General features: G+C 35.1%; 1 protein-coding gene and 1 long non-coding RNA gene across 23 annotated transcripts in view; one reads left to right on the top strand and one right to left on the bottom strand.

Annotated features, from left to right (window-relative positions):
* The window catches only part of CSPP1 (centrosome and spindle pole associated protein 1), a 110,942-nt gene that overhangs the window by 13,981 nt on the left and 72,391 nt on the right, over positions 1–24,570 (bottom strand). For 16 of the 22 annotated variants that reach the window (XM_072951857.1, XM_072951856.1, XM_072951853.1 and 13 more), the window contains 8 exons: positions 17,768–17,920; positions 14,323–14,435; positions 10,910–11,059; positions 10,356–10,502; positions 7,283–7,387; positions 5,432–5,498; positions 4,754–4,871; positions 556–695 (listed from right to left, as the gene is read on the bottom strand). In XM_072951857.1, coding sequence (XP_072807958.1) covers positions 556–695; positions 4,754–4,871; positions 5,432–5,498; positions 7,283–7,387; positions 10,356–10,502; positions 10,910–11,059; positions 14,323–14,435; positions 17,768–17,920 — 993 coding nt within the window. The remainder of the gene's footprint in view (positions 1–555; positions 696–4,753; positions 4,872–5,431; positions 5,499–7,282; positions 7,388–10,355; positions 10,503–10,909; positions 11,060–14,322; positions 14,436–17,767; positions 17,921–24,570) is intronic. The other 6 variants (XM_072951867.1, XM_072951864.1, XM_072951866.1 and 3 more) reach the window with 1 other exon arrangement.
* Positions 11,058–24,570, top strand: part of LOC140690252 (uncharacterized) — a 57,763-nt gene continuing 44,250 nt past the window's right edge. Inside the window, exons 1-2 of the long non-coding RNA XR_012065458.1 lie at positions 11,058–11,165; positions 11,560–11,786. This is a non-coding gene — a long non-coding RNA (uncharacterized lncRNA). The remainder of the gene's footprint in view (positions 11,166–11,559; positions 11,787–24,570) is intronic.

Genomic DNA, 24,570 nt, shown 5'->3' on the forward strand with positions numbered 1-24,570 from the left:
GGTAACTAGGTTTATTTATTTTTAGAGGAGGTACTGGGGATTGAACCCTGGACCTCATGCATGCTAACCAAGCGCTCTACCACTTGAGCTCTACCCTCCCTGCAACCCTTAATTTTGAAATCTTGAGAATAAAAACATGGTCTACTCATTTAAAAAGTCTTAAAACTATTACTCCTTTTGATCCATAGTGGAAAATGGGAAGCATGCTGAGTAGCTAAGAATTAGAAAATGGTTAAGAGCAAAGTTAACAGAAGAGACTGTGGCCACATGGACTTGGATTGGAGCCTGACTCCCCCGCTTCCAGACTCAATTTCCTCTCTACAAGCAAGAGTCATCAACAACCAAGGCACACAATGAATGAGGACAAGATGCTGCAACAGGGAAATGAATGGCTCAATTTGCTCAATTTTATGGTTTAAATCTTTTTCTTCTCAAGGCCTCTTTACTATAAATGAAACCGGACTTTAGAAAAACAATACAAACGTCTTTAAAGACACCTGAATATGGGTAGACCCCTCTTGCTGTATCTTTAAGACAGCAGTATATTCTACTCACCTCGATCTTTCAGCTCATTAAAGTCATGAATATTCTGAAAAGTAGCAGCGTCCAAGCCTTTAGGTGACGGTCTTCTGACAGGAGCCTGTAAGCGATGTCTAGCCATATCAAACACATCCATGGGATTCCTGTCTCTTCTCCTACAGATACGTGGCAAATTGTGATAAAAGTGTTTTATGGGAAGAAAATCTTGTTGACATTTAACTCTCAGTACAAAAAATTTGGCATCTTTCACCACAGTATATTATAAAAATTTATCCTAACAGCTGTTATTTCAATCCCTTACAGTAAAAAATAGCTTATTTATAAGTCGGTGTAATCTTTCAAAATGCTCAGATGCAAAGTATCTTAGAAGAACAGAAATGAGTTAGCTTTACCTTAAATGTTCATGTAGTAGAAAGATTAGAGTTTTTGGTCAAAGAAACCAAGATTCAAAGACCAGCTCTGCTACTTACTCGCATTTGACTGTGCTAGACATTACCTACATCTTACAGATGATGGAATCACAGTCAAATGCGAGTAAGTAGCAGAGCTGGTCTTCTGAGCATGAGATTAAGTGAAATTATATATTGTAAAGTACCCAGCATAGTACTTAACATGCACTAGGTCTCAATAAATGTCACCTTCCCCTCAGCCTAGAACAGAAATTATACTGAGAAATATGGTGTTAATATGCTGCCCAAAGGGTATTGTCCACAGTCCTCAACACTGATTTTACAGTGGACTTTCAGGGAATCTGATACCAAGTTAGTTAACTAATACTCGATTCCTGTGGGACCTAGAAAGTTAATATAACAAGCAGGTAGCTTAGTAAGGGAGTTTTCAGCTAGGACTTTGGGGAAGTGATGATAAAAGAACAGGGATGAGAGATGTTAATCTCTAGCCCTGGAAATGAAATGAAGTGTATCTGCTGCTTCCCTTGGCCCTAGATGGGTCCCCTCTATTTTTCAAAATGTGGCTCTATGCTATAGGTGTAAGAGAGTGGCCAGATTGCTGCCTTCATTTCTTTATGCACTAACTCGTCCCTAAGCACCTAGGCCAGAGGAGTCGGGATCCTCACAGGCAGTGCCCCACTGTCCTGGAGTTTCCCTTGAGGGAGGAAGGAGTCACCAGCGCCACAAAACTACCTTGCCAAGACCTTCAATAGTGAACCACCTAGGGTGACAGGAACTGCAACAGATATTCAGTAAAATGCAAGATAAATACTGAAAAAGCTTCTAGGAGGCCATTAAATTGGACTCCTGTCTAGTTTCCATTAACGCTAATAATTAAGTAGGCTGCTCAGTTAGAAATTAAGTTATCTCTCTGCATGTGGGCTGGTGGTGCCGAGCACCAGAATCTCATGGAGGACAAGTTATCACATAAAATTTGCAAATAAGAAAACTGAAATGCTGCCTGGTTTCTCTTTCTAATTTTGGTTTGCCAAGAGAGAGCACAGTCTTAAATTTATGAATGAAAATGAAATAAATAAAATGTCAATAATCCATTACATTTAATTAAATATGCATGTCTGAATATGGAAAGCTGCAATGGTTAAGGTATTTATAACATCTGGAAAGTAAATACAGAAAAACTACACTGACCTCTCAATTCCTTAGAAGTACGTCACTTACTATGGAAGAATTGTTGAAAATTACCAACTTGAGTTAACAATACTTTACTCAGCCAGTCTATATCTTGAATTTTCCTCACCTTGTTTACTTAGCCAGCACATGCCTAGAGAATGCCCACAAAATCTAAGCAAAGCATAATTAGGTTAACATGATACATTAAAATCCTACCACATCCTGGCTCAGTCAGAAACAGCAGTATGAATTTAATGTGCATACAAATTGACAGACACAGGAACAACTACAGATCTATTTATGACTTAGTTACATATATATATATATATATATATATATTATCTAGCTCTGTCTACTAGGAGCTTGGTTTCTAAATACCATTCTTCAAGAGGAATCAGGACTCCTTAGGAAGAGGCTGATTCTAGGGCTAGGGCAGAGAATACACAAGATGATCCTGGAGCATCTTATAGTACCAGAAAGGAAGGAAGTGTTCAAAACACAAAAGGCTGAGACATGTCAAAGAGACACAGGAGCCAACATGAAAGAGCTCCTGACGGCCAAAGCTGCAACAACGTGAGCAACAACATAAACGCTGTACTACTGGATTATAACTCAAAGTACAAAAGAAATACACATGGAACAACAATGATACAAATAAATGGCTAAATAACTAAATAAAGAGAGAGAAGGAACAAATCTTCCTTACAGAAGAATTCTAAATAATATTCTCTAGGAGATGGGGTTTAATCCCACCACCTCCCAACACCTGTGAGTATGTTAGACTGCATGATTCCAGTGCTATCATGGGGATGTCAGGTACCGCTGACAGGATGTGATGAGAAGCCTACCCTGTGCTATTCTTTCCAAAACCCCTTAACTCCAACCTAATGATGCAAAAACACCAGACAAATGTAGACTGGGGCACATTCTCCAGGATATTTGGCCAATAACCCGCTAGATTGTCAGTCATGAAACACAAGGAAAGACTGAGAAACTGTCCCAGACCAGAGGAGACTGGGAGACATGACAACAAAGTGCAGTGTGGTGCCTTGTCCTGACTAAAGCTTGGAACATAAAGAGGACATTAATGGAAAAACTGGAGAAATCCATAAAGGCAGGAATTTAGTTCATGTAATGTTCCATGTCAGCTTAGTTGTGACAACGTATTCCCGTAACGCAAGACGGGAGAATTGGATGAGGGTACGTGGAAACTCTCTGTACTATGTTTGCAACTTTTCTACAATCTAAAATCATTATAAAATAAACCATTTAAAAAAACACCATTTAAAGAAAGTATGGTAGTTACCCACTACACTGATTTTACAACCTAGTAAAAGACTGCAACCTGCAGTTTGAAGAACATCACTTTGGAAAATTTATGAGTCCTTTCAGCAAAAATGACCTGAAACGTTTGGTAGTCTGTAAGCTATTTTGCTGAAAATTAAGTATTTCAAAAAGCTTCATTGTTAAAAGAAAATATTAAAAATAATGTTAAAATGTAACTGTCTTTGACTACCCCGCCTCTGAAGTTCTCTGTTCCTACTATATTCTTCCCCTCAAGGACCAGATTTATATGCCTGATTTTTCAGAAGACCAAGAAAGGGAAAGTAAGGAGGTTGTTTTTATAACTGTCTTGTTTAGACTCTCCTTCCTATCTTAGACTTCCTTATCACTTAGATGAGCTTATGAAGCAGCTTCTGCATCTGTCTGCCTTCTGTATGTTTGAATCCCAGATTAGTCAATTATTTTTCATTTGGTGATTTCTCTATAGTGAGACAGACAATCTGTTCTAAAGGTAGAGCTTGAAGAATGGCCTACTCCCAATACTGATTTTTCTCACTACCTAATCCTATTAAACATTGCATGGTTAGGGATAATACTTTTTTGGTTTGCCTTTCAGAAGGCGCTACTTCTTTTTTTTTTCTTTCTTCCTTTCCACTCCCAACCCCATCACCCCTATAAATATATTACTGGCAGTACAGAGGGGCAGTTAAAATGCTCAACTTAAGTATTTTATATTAGGTTAAATCAATATTCATTAAATAGCCCATATTTTCACAGTGAATAGATTCAAAGTTATGGAGAAATGTTTTATGAAGGCAACTTACCTACATAAAGTTGAAGAATGTGAATCAAGAAGCGTATTAGCTAATTAGAGAAAGAGCTGCTTGGCAAGAAAAGAAGGAAAACCTACCACATACTACAAACACAGACAGACGAAAAAACAACACGAAAACTATCTGTACTTTCATGTATGACTGAAGCACTATGCTGTACACCAGAAACTGACACAACATTGTAAACCGACTGTACTTCAAAACAACAAAAACAACAAAAAACTAAGCTGAAAAAACATACACTATTTTGAATTAGTTGCACAGAGTCCCTCCACTAGAATATAATTTTTTAGCTAGATTTCTTTTGGGGGGGAAAGGCTATTTTAGTTATTACAATATCACCAATTACCCATTAAAAAATTTTTTAAGCAGGCAAACTATCCATTCTAATAGATGTGGCTTTATGAGAAGGATTAATCCTATTCCAAAACTGTAGAATTACTGGATAGGTTCTGATTCCTTCTCCTGACAAAAAAGAACGCGAGAACAGACAAAACAGTGCGCTTTGAAACTCGCCTTATGTGAACTTCATCATCACTGTCCATGTGTAGCAACCGCCCTTGCAAACGCCGCTCTTCACTACGAAGCTGTTTTCTCATTTCTGATAACTCCATAATTACATTTTTTTTCTCCTCTGCAAATCCCCAAAGGTGAAAAATAAGACAGGTATATGAATGAAAGATTAAACATTAAACATAACCTGACTTATCATAAAGCTAAAATGCCCAGAGACATTTTTATGGAAGTTATTTTAATGCTTTATATATACAGATCATGTCTATGAACATCATTAAGACCCACAAACACATTTCTGATAATACAGGAATTTCAAAAGTTAAACACTCTTGGGGTGGGAGAGTCCAACTATAAAGGGGCAGCGGAACAAATACCTCTTTGGTGATGGAGAGTTCTGTACCTCGATTGCGTGCAGTTACAACACTTAACACATGATAAAAATGCATAGAACTACACACACAAACACACATAAATCGGTGCAGGTTAAAACCTGACAAAGGTCAACAGAGCACGCCATCGTCAAGTTCCGGGTTGTGGTATCTGCACCACTGCGGGAAGCTGGGGCGAGGGTGCCGAGCACCTCTCTCCACTATTTTGCAACACTCTGTGTGAGTCTATTTTTCAAAGTAGAAAGTATTTTAAAAAAGAGTAGATTAAAGGTTTAATAGTTAACTCTACCTTCGGCCCGAAGCTGATTTTTCCTGGCAGGTACTGGAGGAGACTGTGCTCTGGACATGGAACTTTCCTGTTTAATAATCATGACAAAGATACACTCAGTATGTCCTCCCCTATTCAGAATCTTGACAAAAAAGAATTTCTCAAAGTAACTACACGTAAGAGAAACCAAACTCCCCACCATTCTACCTATAAATTTACCTACATCTGTTTTTTCTTCCCATCTCAATGCGAGAGGCTCTGCCCCTAAACAGATAATCCCTTCACCTATACTCCACATCAGGGAAGTGACTCCCAGCTCCTCCATCAAATACTCTTTTTTCTCCACCCTCTTCCCCTCTTCAACCACCTTTCTTTCAGCTTATGCTTAAAAATCTCTCCCCTCTTTGAAAAACTTCTTCTCTCACCCTTCATCACTATCTACTATCCATTCTCTTCTTCCTTCACAGCCATGCTTGTTTACAAAACAGTATGTGCAGGGAAGTATGATACCTGCTTCCTTATTCCCATTCACTCCTCACCACACCTCAACTGCCTTTGCCTCTACACATCACTCCCACTAGCACTGCCACCAAGCAATCCCCAAGTGACACATTCCATGGGCATTTCAGGCCCTTATTTAACTTGGCCAGTAGCACCTGATATCACTGCCACTCGCTGTCACTTCCTCTGTCTCTATTTCCTTGCTCTGCTTCTTAATTTGTTGGTAATTCCCTATTTTTCCATCCTCAGCCCTCTTTTCTTCTCCTGAATGTATCCCAGACAATCATACTAATTAGACAAGCCATAATGCTAGTGTTTTCCAAAACTACAAATCCAGTCCAGAGCTCTTTCCTTAGCCATAAGGTGTTTTTTCAGCCGCTGACTCGATATAACCCCTGCCAGAAACTTGAAAGTTGTCACTGACTCCTACCCAGCACACACAGTCAGTAAATACCACTATCCGTGTCCCTTAAATATATCTAGAAGTTGTCACCCCTTCTCAGTTTTTCACGTCACTACCTCTGCTTAGGTCCTCAAAGTCTCACATCTGGACTTCCGCAAAAGCATCTTAACTTGTCTCCATGTTTATAGCCTTGATTAGCCTCCACAGTATATCTCCACACCACTGCCTGAGAAAACACTACGCAAGAAAAACATGGCCACATCATTCCCCTACTTAAAGTATTAATATGTATTCCCATAAATTATCCACCACAGACCTATTAAATCAGAATCTCAGAGGGTGGGACTGAAGAAGATGTTTTAATATGTTTCTTTACCTATTCTGGTAATTAGCCTGTTTGATATCCACTGGCCTAAGGAATGAAGTGAAACCCCTTAGCTCCACACAACGCCCTGCATCCACCTGACTTCACCTCCTCTGCCGCTTGGCTGGGATCAGCAGACCAGACTCAACCACGCATTCCCCACGTGTGCCATGTGGCGAACAGTCCCCTCCAGGATTTTGTGTGTACTCAAAGTACCCCCTTCTCCTCCTCCTCCTCCTCCTCCTTGTGGCAAATTCCTACTCAATCTTCAAGAGTCAACTCAAGGATCAATCCTTCTGAAACATTTTCGTAGCTCTCTTTTGATTGTAGCTCAGTTTAAAGTATAAGGAACTTTATTACAGCTAGCTAGAAGATATATTATCAAAGAAAAGGCCTATTTGCTAAATTAAGATTTGTCAAAAGAATTTAACTTTAGGGCCCTGAGCATTACAACTGAGGCCGCACACAAATTAATGGAAACATTATCTGTATTTCAAATCTGAGAAAATGTAACCAAGCTAAATATGATAAATAAGAAAATATCATCCAATCCCCCCAATCCAAATAACTTAGCTAATAAGACAAACGAGTCAAAAGTACGCACCTGCTCAAAGGAAGTTATAATGCTGTCAACTGAAGGTGGTCTTTGGAGTTTGCTTGCAATCTTGTTCTGAAGAGCAGGAACTACAGGAGAAGGCTGTCTAAAGTGCTGAGGGGGGAAAAAAAATATATATGAACACATACACACACACCTCTAATAGTTAACAAGACCATCCAAGAAGTTCAGAATGCTATTGCTTTTTTTTAAATAAAATACTTACCAAAAGTCTATAAAAATACAAGGATCACCATGCTGTACACCCAAAACTAACATAATATTGTAAATCAACTAACTTCAATTAAAACTACATGAATTTACTAAAAAAAGGTCAGAAGTTTAATTTTATTAAGATCAAATATGTCAGTTATCAGATACAAAATACTATATATAAAATAAACAACAAGGTCCTATGGTATAAAACAGGGAACTATATTCAATATCTTGTAATAGTCTATAATGACAAAGAATATGGATATATATGTATGACTAAATCACTATACTGTACACCAAAAACTAACACAACATTCTAAATCAACTATGCTTCAATTTTTTAAAAAATCAGTTATGATAAACATAAATGGATTTAGATACCCTTATTAAAAGAATATGACTCTCAGAGTAGGATTAAAAAAAATTCAACAACTGAAGTGAAGCAACAGCCTGTCAAATGTTGGGAAAGCAGCAAAAACAAAAAAATAAGCCAAAGTAAAAACTGTCTTAATAATAAAAAGAAATAGGACAATACAGAAAACAAGAACCCTTTTCTGGAAAACAGTAGAAATCAACCTCTAAAATCTAGCTCCCTTCTCACCAAGTGCATCATGAATCGTGACAGGGTTCTATGTCTCCGTAAGAAAATAAAACAGGGTTCCACATTACAGTGTAATAAAGCCAACAGTTCCCAACTTCATATTAAAATCAAAATGCTGAAAACATAAAAACTCCCAACAAAATGCAATAATTATCTGGGTAAAAAAAGGCCCAGACCAGAGTATAAGTGTGGATGTTAAATTGCTTATTTTGCACAGTACAAGATCAAATACTACTTTCACTGGTGACTTTGTTAAAGTCAGAAATGCATGAGAGGCAAAGTTGAAAAAAAAAAAAAACCCTCTAGGTGACCACCAGCAGAATTATAAAGACAATCTAAACCTTCCAAAGGCCTGTAGAGGATGAAGCAAACAAAGCATAGTTTGCATGATTAAAAAAACCAAGTAACTGTCAAGGAAGCAAAAACAAACAAAAAAGTCAGAAATTCAATTAATATAATCAAAATATACTGGTTATGATAAACAAATGGACTTAGATATCACTATTTAAAAGACTAACTCAGGTTAGGATAAAAAAAACAAATTTAACGAACTAAGTAAATATACAGACTAAAAAATAAAAAATAGTGACATAAAAGTAAAAATTAAAAGTAGACAAAAATGTATACCAGGCCTACATAAATTTTAAAATGACAGCAATGATAATTTAAGAATTGAGGGCAAAATGCATTAAATGAGACAAAGCTGATCTAAAACTTTATGATACTTCACAATTAAATTAGAACAGTCATAAAATTATATATTCCTCAGAAATAGCATTTTTTTCTTAAACATAATTAAGAATGTGGCAGAAACACAATTGTGAAACTAATAACATTCATTTTCAGATAATCAACTTTACAATAAATATTCTCTGCTTTCCACACAATTATGCTATAAACCAAACACTACTCTAAAAAAAAACTTAAAAAAAAAACTTTATTAAATTATGAATCATATGATACTTAGATGATATGCTTTAAAAGGCTGAGCAAATATAGATTCAACTTTATATCCTAAGAATGAAGGTACTGCCTAACATTCCTGGAACACTGAAGAAAAAAAATACAGATCTGACTTATAAATGCCCTTTTAAACAATGCTTTCCATAAAATTCAAATTATGAATGCTTAGATTTCTATCACCATAAAACTCTGGGGTAAGAAATCAATGTATCTGAACCACTCAGAAATGGATCATGTTACCCACAGTAGGTTACACACTGAACAGTGTACCAAACCACATCATAAATACACCAGAGGAGCCCACTGGTTAAAAGTAATCTTTCTGTCAGTTCTATTTACAAGAAATAATATCTGTATATATCTAAATTTCTGAAAACAATTTTTCTTTAAATTAGGCTAAACTTAGAAGACATAAGGTTTTTCAAGGTGTGGTTACAGGCTAATTGCATCCAATCCCTAAGGGTTAGTAAACCAGACTGAGCAAATAAGGTACTTTGTAGATGAGACCCAAGAAGATGCATTTTTAGTAAGTCCCTAGTGATATTTATGCATACAAAATTTTAAATATAGTTTTGAAATATGAGCAAGGGTATGAGCTGGATCCTTGTATGGGCAAACTGGCTTTCTAGGGAGAAAAGTTCTAATAACTTTGATTCACGAACCTAATCATGAACATCAACTCCCATCTCAGAGATGTAAACTTCAAACCAGTCTTTGCTGAGCCACAAGTCTTTCTTTTTTAATTTCCAATCTGTCATGGACAGATGTGTAAAGCAGAGTAAGAATAAATTACAGCTACCCTTGAACAGTGCAGGTTTAACTGCACGGGTCAACTTACACAAGGACATTTTTCAAAGGCAAATACTACAATTCTGCAGAGCCAGCGGTCGACTGAATTCACAGGTGCACGGGAAGCGCAGGTGTGGAGGGCCAACCACGCGCTGTACAAGGGTTGGCTGTACTAGATAAATGAAAACTTTACATTGACAAATTGCTACAAAAGTTCCCAAACACTCAATTTTTACACTTAACTCTCGTCATGAAGGAACAGTTCCTACAGTGCTAGTCTAAAGACCATGGGAACAAGACGAAGAATGGTGACAGGAAGTAAACCCATTATGTTCACAGCAGTGACATCATCTAGCACAGGAAGTTCAGTGCGCAGCACCCAGACAGAGCAGCAGGATGAAAGGAAAGACGAAAAGCACCTCCTCCGCTTTCTCTCTCCTGCTAACTGCTCCATCACTCTCACAGGGAAAGTGGTTAAACTATGGGTTTCATAGACTTTTGTCTGAAACTTACCTTTGTTTCTTCCCCAACTATATTTTCTCTTTCATAGTAGTGCTGAAGTTGTAGGTTATGTTTTTCTTCTTCTTCTTTCTTCTTTCTTTCTGCTTCTTTTCGTCTTTCTTCAGCTAGCCGAATAAGCTCTTCATTTTTCAGCCTTTGCTTTAAAATAAAGCGAAAAAATATACTCCATATACATATTCTATAGTCCATTCAAAAACCTGCTGTCTTATTTGTCTGAAATAAAGAGATAAAATTGACGGTATAGAGGATACAGTAGTCTTTAACATAAAGAAACTGTCCGCTTACCAATAAAATGCTAGGCTTATAACATCTTAGTCAGCCTAAACTATTTTCTGGCTTTAAAAAAGTCAAAATTTACCTCTTTCCTTAATTTAAAATTTAGTCTTTCATTTTAATAAAGTAATATCCAATGAATGGATATTGATCTGATATTTCCTAAATGTATTCCAAGACTTCTCCTTTGTAAGTAATAAATATCTTTTCAAATCAAAATAAATATTTCACTTTCAGACTAAGTAGAAAAATAGAGCAGGGGAAAAACGCACCTCCTCCTCTTTCTCCCTTTTCTTTTCCTGTTCCTCTTCATACTCTTGCTGAATTCGTGCCCTCTGTTCTGCAAGCCGTTTTTCTTCTTTTTCTTCAGCAATTCTCAATCTCTCTCGCTCTGCTTCCTCTCTTTGTTTCTTTTCCTCAATCTAAAAAAATTAAACCTAGTTAATTCTTTTGTAAAACTATTGAAAAGTTAGAATATCACTTAATCATCCTAGTATCCTGTGACTTCAACATCTGCACCCTCTTTTTGTAAGTAAACGTAAGTTCCTAAATTTTTCAGTTTCCTATATTTTAAAAACCCACATGAAGTAATGTTAAGAGCTATGAGTAAAATTCCAGCTCCAACAGACTGTGTGACCTTAAGAAACTTTCTTGTTCAGTTTTGTCATCTAGAAAAAAGAGTTATTAATGTCAACATCTCAAAGGGATGCTCTAAGAGCTGAAATGAAACAACGTACATAAAAAAACAAAAAAATTCCTCCTATATACAAAGTATTCAGTAAACAATTCATGATTATATTAGTCTATAATGACTGCTACTATTATGTCTCAGTGTCCCTTGGCTTGATCAGTATCCCAAAACAACAGTGAAACATTTTAGCTTAAGAATCCCTTCCCTAGAATGGCCTTCCTTCTCTCCCAGCTACTGGCAAGCTGCAAAGTGAACAAGGATTTTAGCTACAAGGATTCAAAATTAAGTTTTGTTTAAACACCACCTGAAGACTGCAGTGCTGAGTACTCTGGGGAAGTATTCTAAGGTGGAGTCAAAGATCAGAAAGGAAGAGGACTCAGAGATGGTCTACATCCCTCACGAACGAGGTAGAGATGAACGGCAGCACGGATACTGGGTATTCATGACGCTGGTTTAAGGTAATGAGCAGATTTTCATCACTCTTAAGTATGGCTTGATTATGACTATTCATATTATTTTTACTGTTCCTGTCTGAATCTCCTCTAGCTTCAGGGTTGTTCTATTAATACTGTCAATCTTTTGAGCTATAATAACTTTAATCTTCTTACATGTCCCATGATTTTACATGCTAGGATTTTTTTTCCAACACTTCTTTCTCACAACACTATTAAATATGTACAATCCTAATATTTAGTACTAAGCAGTATATGTAATCACGTCTTTAATTACAGGAGCCCTAGAGAAAGCATCATTCATGATCCATACAACAAAACCTCACATTTAACATTCAGTTCACCCTTTCCTACTCCATGAAAAAAGTAAAATCATAACCACAAGGCCACTCCTCCATTAATGGGTCACAATCATAAATGGATCACATATCTAATAATCTGCAGAAGTATCGTTTCAACAAAAACGCTAATCAGCAATTCAAGAGAAAGAGGAAAGCTATCTTCTAGGTCAGTGGTTTTCAAACTGTACAATACAAAAGTATTTCAGGGTCCTGCAAATATTTTATTAGTTTTGCTAATTAAAGTTGTAATTAAAACTGACATCTAAATACCCACATGTATTATTTACCAAATTTTAACCACATGAAGACCTCTGCTGCACTAATTTTCATGGTATAACTTATTTGTGCAGACATGAAGCTAAGGCTTCCTTTGTCATCTTTGTGCACAGATTGGAACATTTTATAACATTTCTTCTCACACTTAAGTTGGGGGATACTTCTTGTCTGACACTATATTGTTGACAGTAATAATACCATTTAGTTATTCTATGTTTCCTTAGAGTTTGGGGTTAGATTTTGTTTGGGGGAAGATGAGGGCTTTAAAAGGCAGCTAAAAGAAAATACCTAAATCACCATTTTAGACAGTGAGAGAACTGAAGGCTGAACTTACTCTGAAACTAATACAGTCACAGCTTCCCCCACTACTAGTATTTTTTCCAGAGGAAAGACTTTCTAGAGCTCTCTACAAACGTAAGTGTAGTACGTACAGACATGATACTTAAAAGTCAGGAGGCTTCGGTTCAAGCATTGGCCTCACAACTTGCTAGCTCTGCCACACAGGTGAGCGTCAGCCTATGTTTTAGTTGCAGGTCTTAAAATAAAAATAGTAATAACTTCCTCAGAGGGTTTTGAGGTTTAATAAGACACTATTTATGAAAGTACCTTACAAATAATAAAAGGCTAAAAAATTGCAAGATATATTTATTTTCCCCTAAATTCTACCCTAGACCATGCTAACAGTTGCTAAGTATAATAGGAGCTACGTAATTTTGACTTGCTGTCATTATGGGCAATACACGTACTGATTCAAGTTCAACAGGTAACTCTCTGACCCTCAATCTGCTGATAACCTGACGTGAGTGCCCAGCACCCTTGGGATCTCTGTTGCTACTCTCTCACACTCAATTTCTCTATTCATTGTTGATCCTTAGAAAGGTCTTTCCATTCATTTCCAATGTCACCACTCCAGTAAAATACCCCTCCTTCCAATCTTTTAAATCCTCCAAAAATACATCCTCAACATTAATGCAGGACAATCATCCTTAATTAAGACTACATCCACTATGTCACTCCCTTATTTAAGAATCCACAATAATTAGGATTAGAAAGGGGGCATGTCTGAGTAGAATGTCTTTAAGAAGAATTGTTTAAGAGGTTGGGATTAGACTGGATAGCATTAAACATTAGACCAAGGAATATGGACATTTTCTGTAGAAAAGAAAAGCTGCTATCAGGTTTTGAATTAAGAATAACATGAGAAGTCATATAAAAGGAAGATTAACCTGGACACAGTATCAATCTGACACCAGGATTAAGCATGGGTGTGGAGGGGAGGGAGATAAGGAGAAAAATATTGTTGAGCCCCCTATGGGCAGGTCTCTCATTCCGCCTTCATCCCAAGGGTGGACACAGTATGAGAGGTCAATAAATCCGTTTGCTTAATAAACACCTGATGTTCAAGTGTCTTCCTTTGCTCATTTCTACTATTTTAAATGCAATTTGTTTACATACATAAATGGGGCAAATAACTGCAAAATGTGACTACATTTAATATTTATTTACTTACAAACTATACAACTGAGTCAAGAATATCAAATCATTTAGGAAAAAATTCATTATTTTCTACTAACACACAAGCATCTAGAAAGATACTCTATGACTAATAGGTGAACATTTTATTAAGTCTTTCAGTTTCAGAAATTTCAGCATTCTTTAACAATTAATGATTTAGTAAAATTTAGGAAAGATTAAGTCAACCAGTATATCTAATATGTCTCCTTGCTCCTTTTTCAGATATAAGAACAGTATAATAATATAAATGAAATAATAATGATAATATAATTTATAGTTGATATAAATTATTTCAGATAACTGAATGGCATTTTAGAATTTATTCGTTATCTTGCATGAAAAATCTTTGCAAGTTTAGTTTATTAAAATTCATATGAAACTTTCAAATTATTGTCAAATAAACATTTTACCTGAAAACGAAGAAAGTTCTTGTATAACTCCTGCTGTTTAATTTGAAGTTCAGTTGGAGGCTCACAAAATATATTTCCCCGAGCAAAAGGAGAGTTCTGTGTTTGCATATGACCTTGAAAGAGAAATTTTGCAAAAACATACCATTAGCCAATGCTTAGAAACCGTACAGGTTAAAGAACGAAGACTCTATTGATAAATTCAAATTTTGAAAAAAATGTGCTAAATACAGTAATCCAACGGTTAAAGTCAGAAAAAGAAGGCTGAGATTAGAATCTAAAGACCAGATGAAAAATAAAGAGAGAAAGAAAAATGGTGAAACTAAAATAAAATTAATGCATAGTTGAAAAATCATAACATATCTATACCAGAAAGACACCGGGGAAACATAAACATTAATAGCCTAGACAACTCTCATTGCAGCAAAGATTTAGAGTAAAATTTACAGAGGGAAAAAAGGTACATGTTTAAGTTCTTATGCATGGATGTAAATGTCCTTTTCTTAAGAATATTGCCTAATTATATACTAAAATGTATTAGGTATACACATATAAAAATTGTCTAAAATTGTTTTAAAAAATCAGTAATTCCAAAAGTTGATTCCCATCCATGGTTTAAACAACAGATCAGCAAGTCAGCTCTAAACATTTCTACAAATTAGAATGACTGTTTTAATCATTGCAATAATTTTTATTTTAAAATTCTATTGGGTTAATGAGATATAAACATGAACAATAAAAATATGCTATTTATTACCTAAAAATAGTATTAAACATTCTGGGAAAGGAAAAAAATTATTCCATAAAATCAATCTGGAAAATAATTATACCTCAGGGGTCTTTTTGAGTGCAGGAAAAAAAACTGATATTTAAATTTAAGCCTCATATAACTTTTTAATATTATTTTTTAGTCTCTTTATCATCAATCTAAAGCATTTATTTCTCTCACTCATGTAATACGTCATAGGCTGACTGCTTTGCAGTTTAGCTTTTAGGTCTATTTTGCCTTTGTATTTAAATTTATTAATACGTATTTGAATAGATCAGCAGAAAGCCAAATCAATAGCTAAACATTAAAATCTTACATTATGATAGAAAATCCGATTAGCAAAACAAAACTGAGTAGTATGTTTCACCTTGATGATCACTCGAATTTTAAACCTTTGAGGCAATTAAGAGTCTGAAGAAATATTATTAGAGACAGGCAAAGCTAAGTTCTTTTAAAAATAGAAACATTACAAAAATAAAACCAAAAGAAAACACATGTTCTAAACAAAGAAAATGGAAACGTATCCAGGTATCATAATAAGCCAAAAATTAAATTTAAGTCAAATTAGTATGGACTTAATAAACATGGTTTTTCATCTAAGAATCAAAGTAAAAGGAAAAAACAACAAACATTAAAAAGAGCCTCAAAAACAGGCCTAATGAAGACAAAATATTAGAGAACAATGAACCTTAAGTACACATTATAATATTCAACTTTCAGATATATTCAAGCTCCCTAAGGCCTTTAAAATATTAAATGTCATATATGTATGTGTGTATACACATGTATATATATACACACATATACATATATTAAACACATACACTCATAATGGCAAAGCAATAAATTAGGTGACTCTCAATAGTTCCCTGCATTCAGAAACCCTATTTTAGGTTAATTCTTAAGGAATGAAAGTTAATTTAGGGAACTTCAATTCACAAAAAAAGGGAAATATGATTTTATATGACTTCTTAACTACAGCATCCTGGCCACAACACCAGCACCAAAACCCTGGTGGTGTAAAGAAAGGCAATAGACAGTAAATTCTGCTGTGCAATCATCAAGCTTGTGCGCTTTCTTGGGAAGAGAACATAGAAAATTTTGATTTTTCCAGTGTTTCTGCATGGTAAGCAGAGCTAGATGCCTGAAATGTTATTACTACAATAGAGAAAGTTAGGGGCTGAGAGGGAATTACAAACAATACTGGGTGTGGTAGAGAAGGGTAGAGAAGGGGGTCTGTACCATTGATCTCAGTACAGAAAAAGAAGCCAATGAAGGGAAAAATAATGATAATCAGAAAGAAGTCTTCAGTAAAATGAAAAGGTGTTTTGATGCTGCTGCTGCACGGTGAATTATTACAGACTCAGAGTGAGAGCCAAATTAATAATTTCAACAAAATCATAAGTTTCAATTTTAGTACTCCAAAAATCAAAACTGGATCCACTGGGCAGAAATTTTTTGTGGATCAAAGTAGGAAAGCATTTTCCTGTAGTTAGAGATCAAACAGTGGTCAGGCTGTCCATAGAAAGAACAAACATATCTCTTGAAATGTTCAAAAAGGCTGCATAGATTAGTGTCACTATTAAAGGTTCGAAAGATGCAAGGCTAGTCATTTTAATCACAGCTCCCCATTCATCTGCCTATTTGGCCAATGAGTCGTATGTGTTGAAAATTTTTAAAAATGTAAAAAGACGGTATGATCAGTCAGGGATACTTCAGAAGGACTTCCTAACAGAGTTCTTCTCTAGTGTAAAGTTAAAATTTTTGTGAAAGCACAAAAGAGAATCTGCAGTAAATAAATGGGTACTTTTATAGTCATCGAAATATATGGGGGAGGGTATAGCTCATGGTAGAATGCATGCTTAGCATGCATGAGGTCCTGGGTTCAATCCCCAGTACCTGCTCTAAATAAATAAATAAACCTAATTTCCTCCCCGTCCCCCCCCAAAATTAAAAAATATATATAATGCAAGGTGGTGTATTCTTTAAATTTCCTTTGAATTTTAAATATGTAACATATTTTCATATATACTTGATAAAGATGATGACAACTTTTCCTAGCAAGTCATAAAGATACTGAATAATGTTTAATTTACAGAACCTTTAATTAAAGGACCTTGTATAACAGCAAATCAAAAACATTTGCTTAAGAAAGGGGGATGTGACCAGACATCAAAAGAAACTTTTAATTGCTTCATTTATTTTCTTTGTATATTGTGGTTTTACAAGGGAGAGCAAATGATTATAAAAAAGTGAAAACCGAATTTCACTGTACAGTTTATCATACAACATCTGATACATTTTCACTAATTCAAACTAATTCTTATGGGTATAAAAAGCATAACTGTGTATGGGTAAAAAGATGATTTGATTTTAAGAAATGTCCACTAGCAAATAAAAGTGTTAGAAGCAGCTGAAGTATACATAAGTAAGTAATAAAGCTGAGAAAAAATAAACAGTATTAAGAAACAAACTATATTTCCTTATTCACTTTTTTCAAAATACTGATGTAGAAAAGTTATTGGAAACAGCATGAATAACATTATGCTTCCTGACTCAGAGTAACCAAATTCTCAAAATCACAGTAGGAACTATGTCAGAGAACAGAAGAGAAATGTTACTGAACAACTTTAGAAATGTGGGGGGAAAAAAGAAAAAAAAAAGAATGTGATTAAAAACCTGAGTTTTTATTTGCAGAATCTTCTAGGTTCTCAGCATTTGAAGTGGCTAAATTTTGGTCTAGAGATACAACAGCCCTTTTATCTTCATATGGTCTTGCATCTGGGTTATGGTAGGCATCTATATTTTGTCTGTGCATCCTATTCAAATCAGCTGAGAGGGAAAAATAAGCCATTTATTTCAGTAAGTACACTTCTATAATTAGTATGCTTAATACATTTTTTTAAAGTAGAGAAATGGAGAGAAAAATAATAGTACAGAGCTGGAATGATTCAGTGGTATCTTGGTGCCCTAAAAACAGAAACAAAATTATCAAAACTTTTTGAAAATTTTCAAAAAATGACCTTACAAAATAAACTAAAAATTGGTAGAGAACTTAAGAGTACACAGATCTTTGACAATCCATAAAAACCATATCCATATCTATATTACTTCAGAATTCTGAATATCTTTAATATAGAACAAACACAGCAACGATTCAATACTAGTCATAGTGAAGTTTATCCAACACCATTAGTGTTCCTAATGAAAAAATATCATGTGGAGTGCCGTTCTGAAATGCATCTACAAATTTTCTGACAATCCTCCCTTACAAAATGGAGCTTGATTCCCCTCCCTTTGAGTGTGGGCCACTTCTTATGAAAAGGATGCTGCAGGATGGTATATGACTTCCAAGGCTACTTCACAAAAGACATTACGTTTCCACCTTGCTGGACCTATCGGCTCGCTCACTCTGAAGAAAGCCAGCTACCATGTCATAAGGACACTAAGAAGCCCTATGGAGAGGCCCCCGGGGCGAGGAACTGAGGTCTCCTGAGCCATGTGAGGGAGCCATATAGGAAATGGATTCTCCAGTCCCAACAAAACCTTCAAATGACTGACATCTTGGACTGCCACCTCATGAGAGATCTGAGACAGAACCACCCAGCTAAAACACTCACAAATTACTGACTCAAGAACTACAAGATAACAAGTGTCTGTTATTTTAAAATACTGCATGCTAGGTAAACACAGCAATAGAGACCACATACACATGGCAAAAATCTGAGCACACAAGACTAGGTCAAATAACCAGTCAATCTTATAAACAAACTTGAATGGTTGTAGAACTCAAAGCTTTAACAAGATAAGAAGTAGTTTTTCTCCACAGAACAACTGAGACAGTATGGTAGCAGTGAAAGTGAACTTAAACTGGGTATAAGAAGTGCTTATCAGAAGCCTGTTAAGTTGAAAGATGTGTTTTTTAATATACATTACAACTAGAACATGGAAAATAACACAGAAACATTACCAAAGAGAGAGTTCAGACTCAGTAAAGTTCACATCCTGCTGCAACATTTAAGACAGGCTCAACTTAGAAACTGGATAGGAGCTTCGCAGGTGAAAATGGGTGGGAAAGCATAATAAAGAAACAGCTCCAAGACAGTAAAACATAAATATTGTTCTGGCAACATTAAAGTAGTCCAGCCTGACTGGAGCTCAAAGCAGACATAACACAGCACTGAGAGATTAGATAGGAAAATGCATGCTGGATGCCTATTCTGAAATATTCTAAAAGACAAGCTGACAGTTCTCTGTTCTATTCAAGAATGGAGACAGTTTTGGTAGTTAAAGAAGTAGAAATAGTAATAATGGCAGCTAACATTTAATATTCACCATTTTTACATTCTGTACAAAAACTTACATGATACGGTACTATTATTTTCACCCCAGTATTATAGATAAGAAAATTAAATTAATTTGTTGAAAGACCACAACATCAGTAAATGTCTGAACAAGGATGTGAAGTCAGACAGTAACACTCTGGAGTCCTCAATGAATTCTGAGTATAGAATAATACAGTTGGTTATACTTTGAATACATATAGTTTGGATGTGAAAAACAGAGGAGAATGAAGAAGCAATGAAGAAATGGCAATAGCCCAATAAGGAATAATGAATCTCTATTATGGTGGTAATGTGAACAAAAAGAGAATTCAAGGAATACTGAAGAGGGAGAACCTATACTTTAGGCTTATTAACTGACTGGCTATGGGGCATCAAAAGGACTCTGGCATTTTTCAGTTTGAATCATCAGAATGACGATGCTTTTACAGAAAAAAAAACAAAGATGAGCTGGGTTTTAAAAGTGAACGTTGGTTTTGTGTGCTAGGTATACACAATCCACCAAACATCAGGTGCAAAGATTCAGAAGACAGTTTGGAAGTGAAGTGGAGAGTTTTAACACTGTCAGGGACGAAGAAAGAGACTCGAAGATCATCCTTAGAGAAGGCATAAAAAGAAACAAAGGGGCAGAAGAGACAAGGTGGGACAGAATGGATGGAAGGAATATCTAACTCAAGGAACACACAATGCCAGAAGACGATCCTAGAACAAAGTTCATGCTCACAGACCTAGAAGAGTTTAACCTAGTTCATAATACACATCCACTAAATGTCAGCTGAAGAGAGAGAACTGCATCTCAGAGAAAGCACAGGACTTAAAGGAAGGAATTGTCAACACATAAAATAAAATATCGTGAACAACTGTATGCCAAAAAACTTACAAACTCAGATGAAATGGATAAACTCCTCAAACCACCAAATTTCACATAAGGATAGATAAATTGAGTATCTCTTTATCTATTAAAGAAACAGAACGTATAATTTAAAACCTTTCTTAAAAGAAAATGCCTAGTCCAGATGGCTGTACTGGTGCATTCTACCAATAGAAGAGGAAACAACTCTTCCCACCTCATACTATGAGGCCAGCATTAATCTGATACCAAAACCAGACAACAGTATAAGAAAAAGACAAATATCCCTTATGAGCCTAGATGCAAAAATCCCTAATAAAGTATTAGCATATCAATTTCTACAACATGTAAAATATGCAATAAAGTATGACTAAACAGTGTTTATGCCAGGATGAAAGAGTGGTTCAATATTACAAAAAGTCAATGTAATTCACCACATATTAAGAGAATAAAAAAAGACGAATTATTATTATTTTAAATGTAGAAAAGCACATTTGTTAACAAAATTCAAGACACGTTCATGAGGAAAATTCTGAGTAGGAAGAGAACATCCTAGACCTAATTAAAAAAAATCTATTAAAAAAAATACCCTACAAGTTAACATTAGTCTTAACAGTGAAATACTGCTTTCCACCTAAAATCAGGTAAGAGACAAGGCTGTCTGCTGTTGTGATTTCTAAACACTGTACTGGAGTTTCTAATCAGTGAAAAGCCAAGTAAAATAAATAAAAGGCATTCAGATTAGAAAGGAAGAGGTAAAACTGTTTGCAGACAACATGATTGTCTGTGCAAAAAAATCCCAAAGAAACTATAAAAATACTTCTAAAACTAAAGAGTGAGTTAAGCAAGGGCAATGTACAAAAGTTAACTATATCTCAATAAACAGTGAGCAAATGGATATTGAAATTTTTAAATGTTATCTTTTAAAATGGCATCAAAATACATTACCTACTTAAGTATACAAAATATGTCACAAGATATGAAAACTGTAAGATATGGCTAAGAAAAGACAACTAAGACTAGTTAGTGGATAAATAGTTCACATTCATGGATCAAAAGACTCAGTATTGTTAAATTAAGATGCTGGTTGTCCCCAAACTGATCTATAAAGCCAATGCAATCCCAATGAAAAATCCCACCCTGCTTTTTTTTGTTAAAGTTGACAAACTGATAGTAAAATTTATATGAAAACACAGAGGAAATCAAGTTGCCAAAACAATCCTGAAAAAGAAGAACAAAGTGAAAAGACTTAGGCCTCTCAATTTCAAAGCTTACTACAAAGCTACAGTAATGAAGAGAGTAATACAGCACATGGACAGACATCCAGATCAATGGAACAGAACTGGGTGTCAAATAATTTTATGCTCAACTGATTTTCAACAAAGGTATCAAGGCAATTCAATGTGGAAAGTGTTCTAAAATTGACTGTGTGGTTTTAGCACAACTCTATGAATACAGTAAAAACCACTGAACTGTATATTTTAAATGGATAAATTCAGTGGTATGGGAATTATATCAACAAAGCTACATATATATAAAAACAAAAAAGACACAGAAAGATAGAGAAACTGTCAGACTGGAGGAGACTAAAGACACATGACAGCTAAATGCAATCTGGAATCCTGGACTAGAGCCTGGAACAGAGTAAGAACATTAGGGGGAAAACTGGTGAGAAACAAAGTTTATAATTTAATTGATAGTATTATAACGATTTTAATATCTAGTTTTGATCACTGTGCCAAGATTATGTAAGATGTTAACATTAAGGGAAATTAGAGTACTCTCTATAGTATCTTTGCAACTCTTCTGTAAGTCAAATTATTTCAAAACAAAAAGTTACAATGAGCTATCACTACACATTTAGTAGAGTGACTAAAGTTTTTAAGATGAACAATTTCAAGTGCTGATGAGGATTTAGAGCAATGGTAAATCTCGTGTTTTGCTGGTAGGAATGCAAAATGGCACAGCCACTTTGGAGAATTGTTTGGCAGTTTCTTACAAAGTTCAACATACACTTACTATATATCCCAGCAATTCCATTCATAGGAGTTTACCCAAGAGAAATGAAAACCTATGTTCACATGAAGATCTGTAACTAAACATTCATAACAGGTTTATTCATAATAGCCTCAAACTGTGAACAATCCAAAGGTCCATCAACTGGCAAATGGATAAACAGTCGTGGTACCTTCCCATAAGAGAATACTATTCAGTAATAAAAAGAAATACACTACTGAAACAAACAACATACATCAATCTCAAAAACATCACACTAGGTTAAAAAATACATAAAAGGCAATACTATCGTGCCAGAATGCAGATCAGAGGCTGACAAGGGTATAGTGTCAGATAAGCTGGAAATGTTCTGTATCTTGATTATGGCAGTGGTTACCAGAATCAGCTGTCAAAACTCACTGACAATACACTTAAAAAGTGAATTGTATTGTATGCATTGTATCTCAACAAACAGCATAGAAATAAACGTAAATCTAACTGGGCAAATAAAATGCATAAAAGAAATACAAATACTTAATCAGTCTTGCTTAAGAATGCGTGTTTCATCTCGCTATTAATCAGAACTATGAGATTCTTTTGCTATCTTTCAAATTGGCTAAGTATTTTATTTTTTTTTAACTTTTTTTTTCTCTTGGTGTAGTTTTTAAATTTTTAACATACAATAGAGTCATGTAACATCACCATGATCAGAATACAGAACACTTCCATCACCTCCAAAAACTGCATCATGCTCTTGATAGTTCCTTTCTCTCCTTAGCCAGAACCTTTGGTAACCAGTGATTTGTTCTCCATTTCTACAGATACGTGTATATAGCCTTTACAGAGGGGCTTCTTTCCCTTAAGCCCTCCCTTGAGAGTTTTCCAAATTGTTTCATGCATCAACAGTTCATTCTTTCTTACTGCTGAGCAGCATCCTATCGTATGGATGTACCACAGTTTATTTCTATTCACACACTGAAAGACATTAGAATATACTTAGTTTTTTATGGGAACTTGAATAAAGAATTTTAATGAATAAAGAACTGAGAAAGGAAACAGATTTTAAGTGTAGTACAAATAATAAAATGAGAGTTATTTACTTTAAAAGGGTTGATGATATGTTACAATAGTATGAGTAACAGATTTTGATATTTTATTAATAACTAGTTTACCTTATAAAGAGATTTTTCTTAGAGAGCTAAGATAATGGTGAACATTCAATTCTTTCATTTCTTTGTAGTAAAAGATCAAAGATGAAATAGGAATAATTAGAGAAGCCAGCAGCTGAATTAAAGTCACCCAGCACACCACCTGTTATATTGTCTCGGCCATCACATGAAGTGAAGCAAAACACTGACTTTTACTACATATTTCAAATATAATGGACAAATTATGTTCCCTCTCTCTCTAAAATATAACAGTCACATTCAAAACAAACTGATATTCTTTAAGTAATGAGTTTACATGCTTCGAAAATACCATTAAAAAAGAGTTTCTGCATTTGATAAAATAGTACACCTTTTCTATTTCATGGCTTGACTATAGCACTAAATAAGCAAACTAAACATTACCACTCAAAATAAAAATCTCAAAAAAGTTTGCTCCATTCCTGTTAGGTCAAGCAATTCTAAAACAATATATTATAACTCAATAATCCATTCTTATCCTACTCACTTCTACCAATTAAATACATACAAAACACTGTAACTGTGTTGTCTGAACTAGAAATAATCTTACTGTAAAGTTGGAAAGTTCTAAGAAATTATTTTATTCTAGTGCTTCCCAAAGTTATATAAGCACCTCCTTCGTGGTTACTGTTATGTTTCTATCAATTCACAATTTAAATTTATTACAGCAAAGACTAGGTAGATGCTTATCAATCTCATGTCGTCCTTCTGGGTATAAAGAAACAAACTTTCCAGCCCCCCAGGCAGTTAGGTTAGAACCTTATAACTAGGTTTGAATAATGGAACAAAGACAAATGTGATACTCCTCAACTTTTAGGCCAGGCCCCAACAAAATTCTCAACTTGCTCTCCCACCCTCTGGACCACATCTGTGCAGCCCAAAGTGAAGGACTCCAAAGTGGAGGAGTTAACACAATGGAAGAGGCCTAGATTCCCCAGTCACCTCTTAAGAGGAGAACCACCCAAACAGCATCAGAACACAACTTAAGTGAAAATTAAACTTATACTGCCTTAAGCCTTAAGCTTCTGAGAATTGAGAGTTGTCTGTTATAGTACTTTTTGTTAAATGCCTTTACTTTCAAAGGAAATGTTATAGCACTATCCATAA

This window comes from Vicugna pacos, chromosome 29 (genome assembly GCF_048564905.1).
Source record: "Vicugna pacos chromosome 29, VicPac4, whole genome shotgun sequence".
Taxonomy (NCBI): domain Eukaryota; kingdom Metazoa; phylum Chordata; class Mammalia; order Artiodactyla; family Camelidae; genus Vicugna; species Vicugna pacos.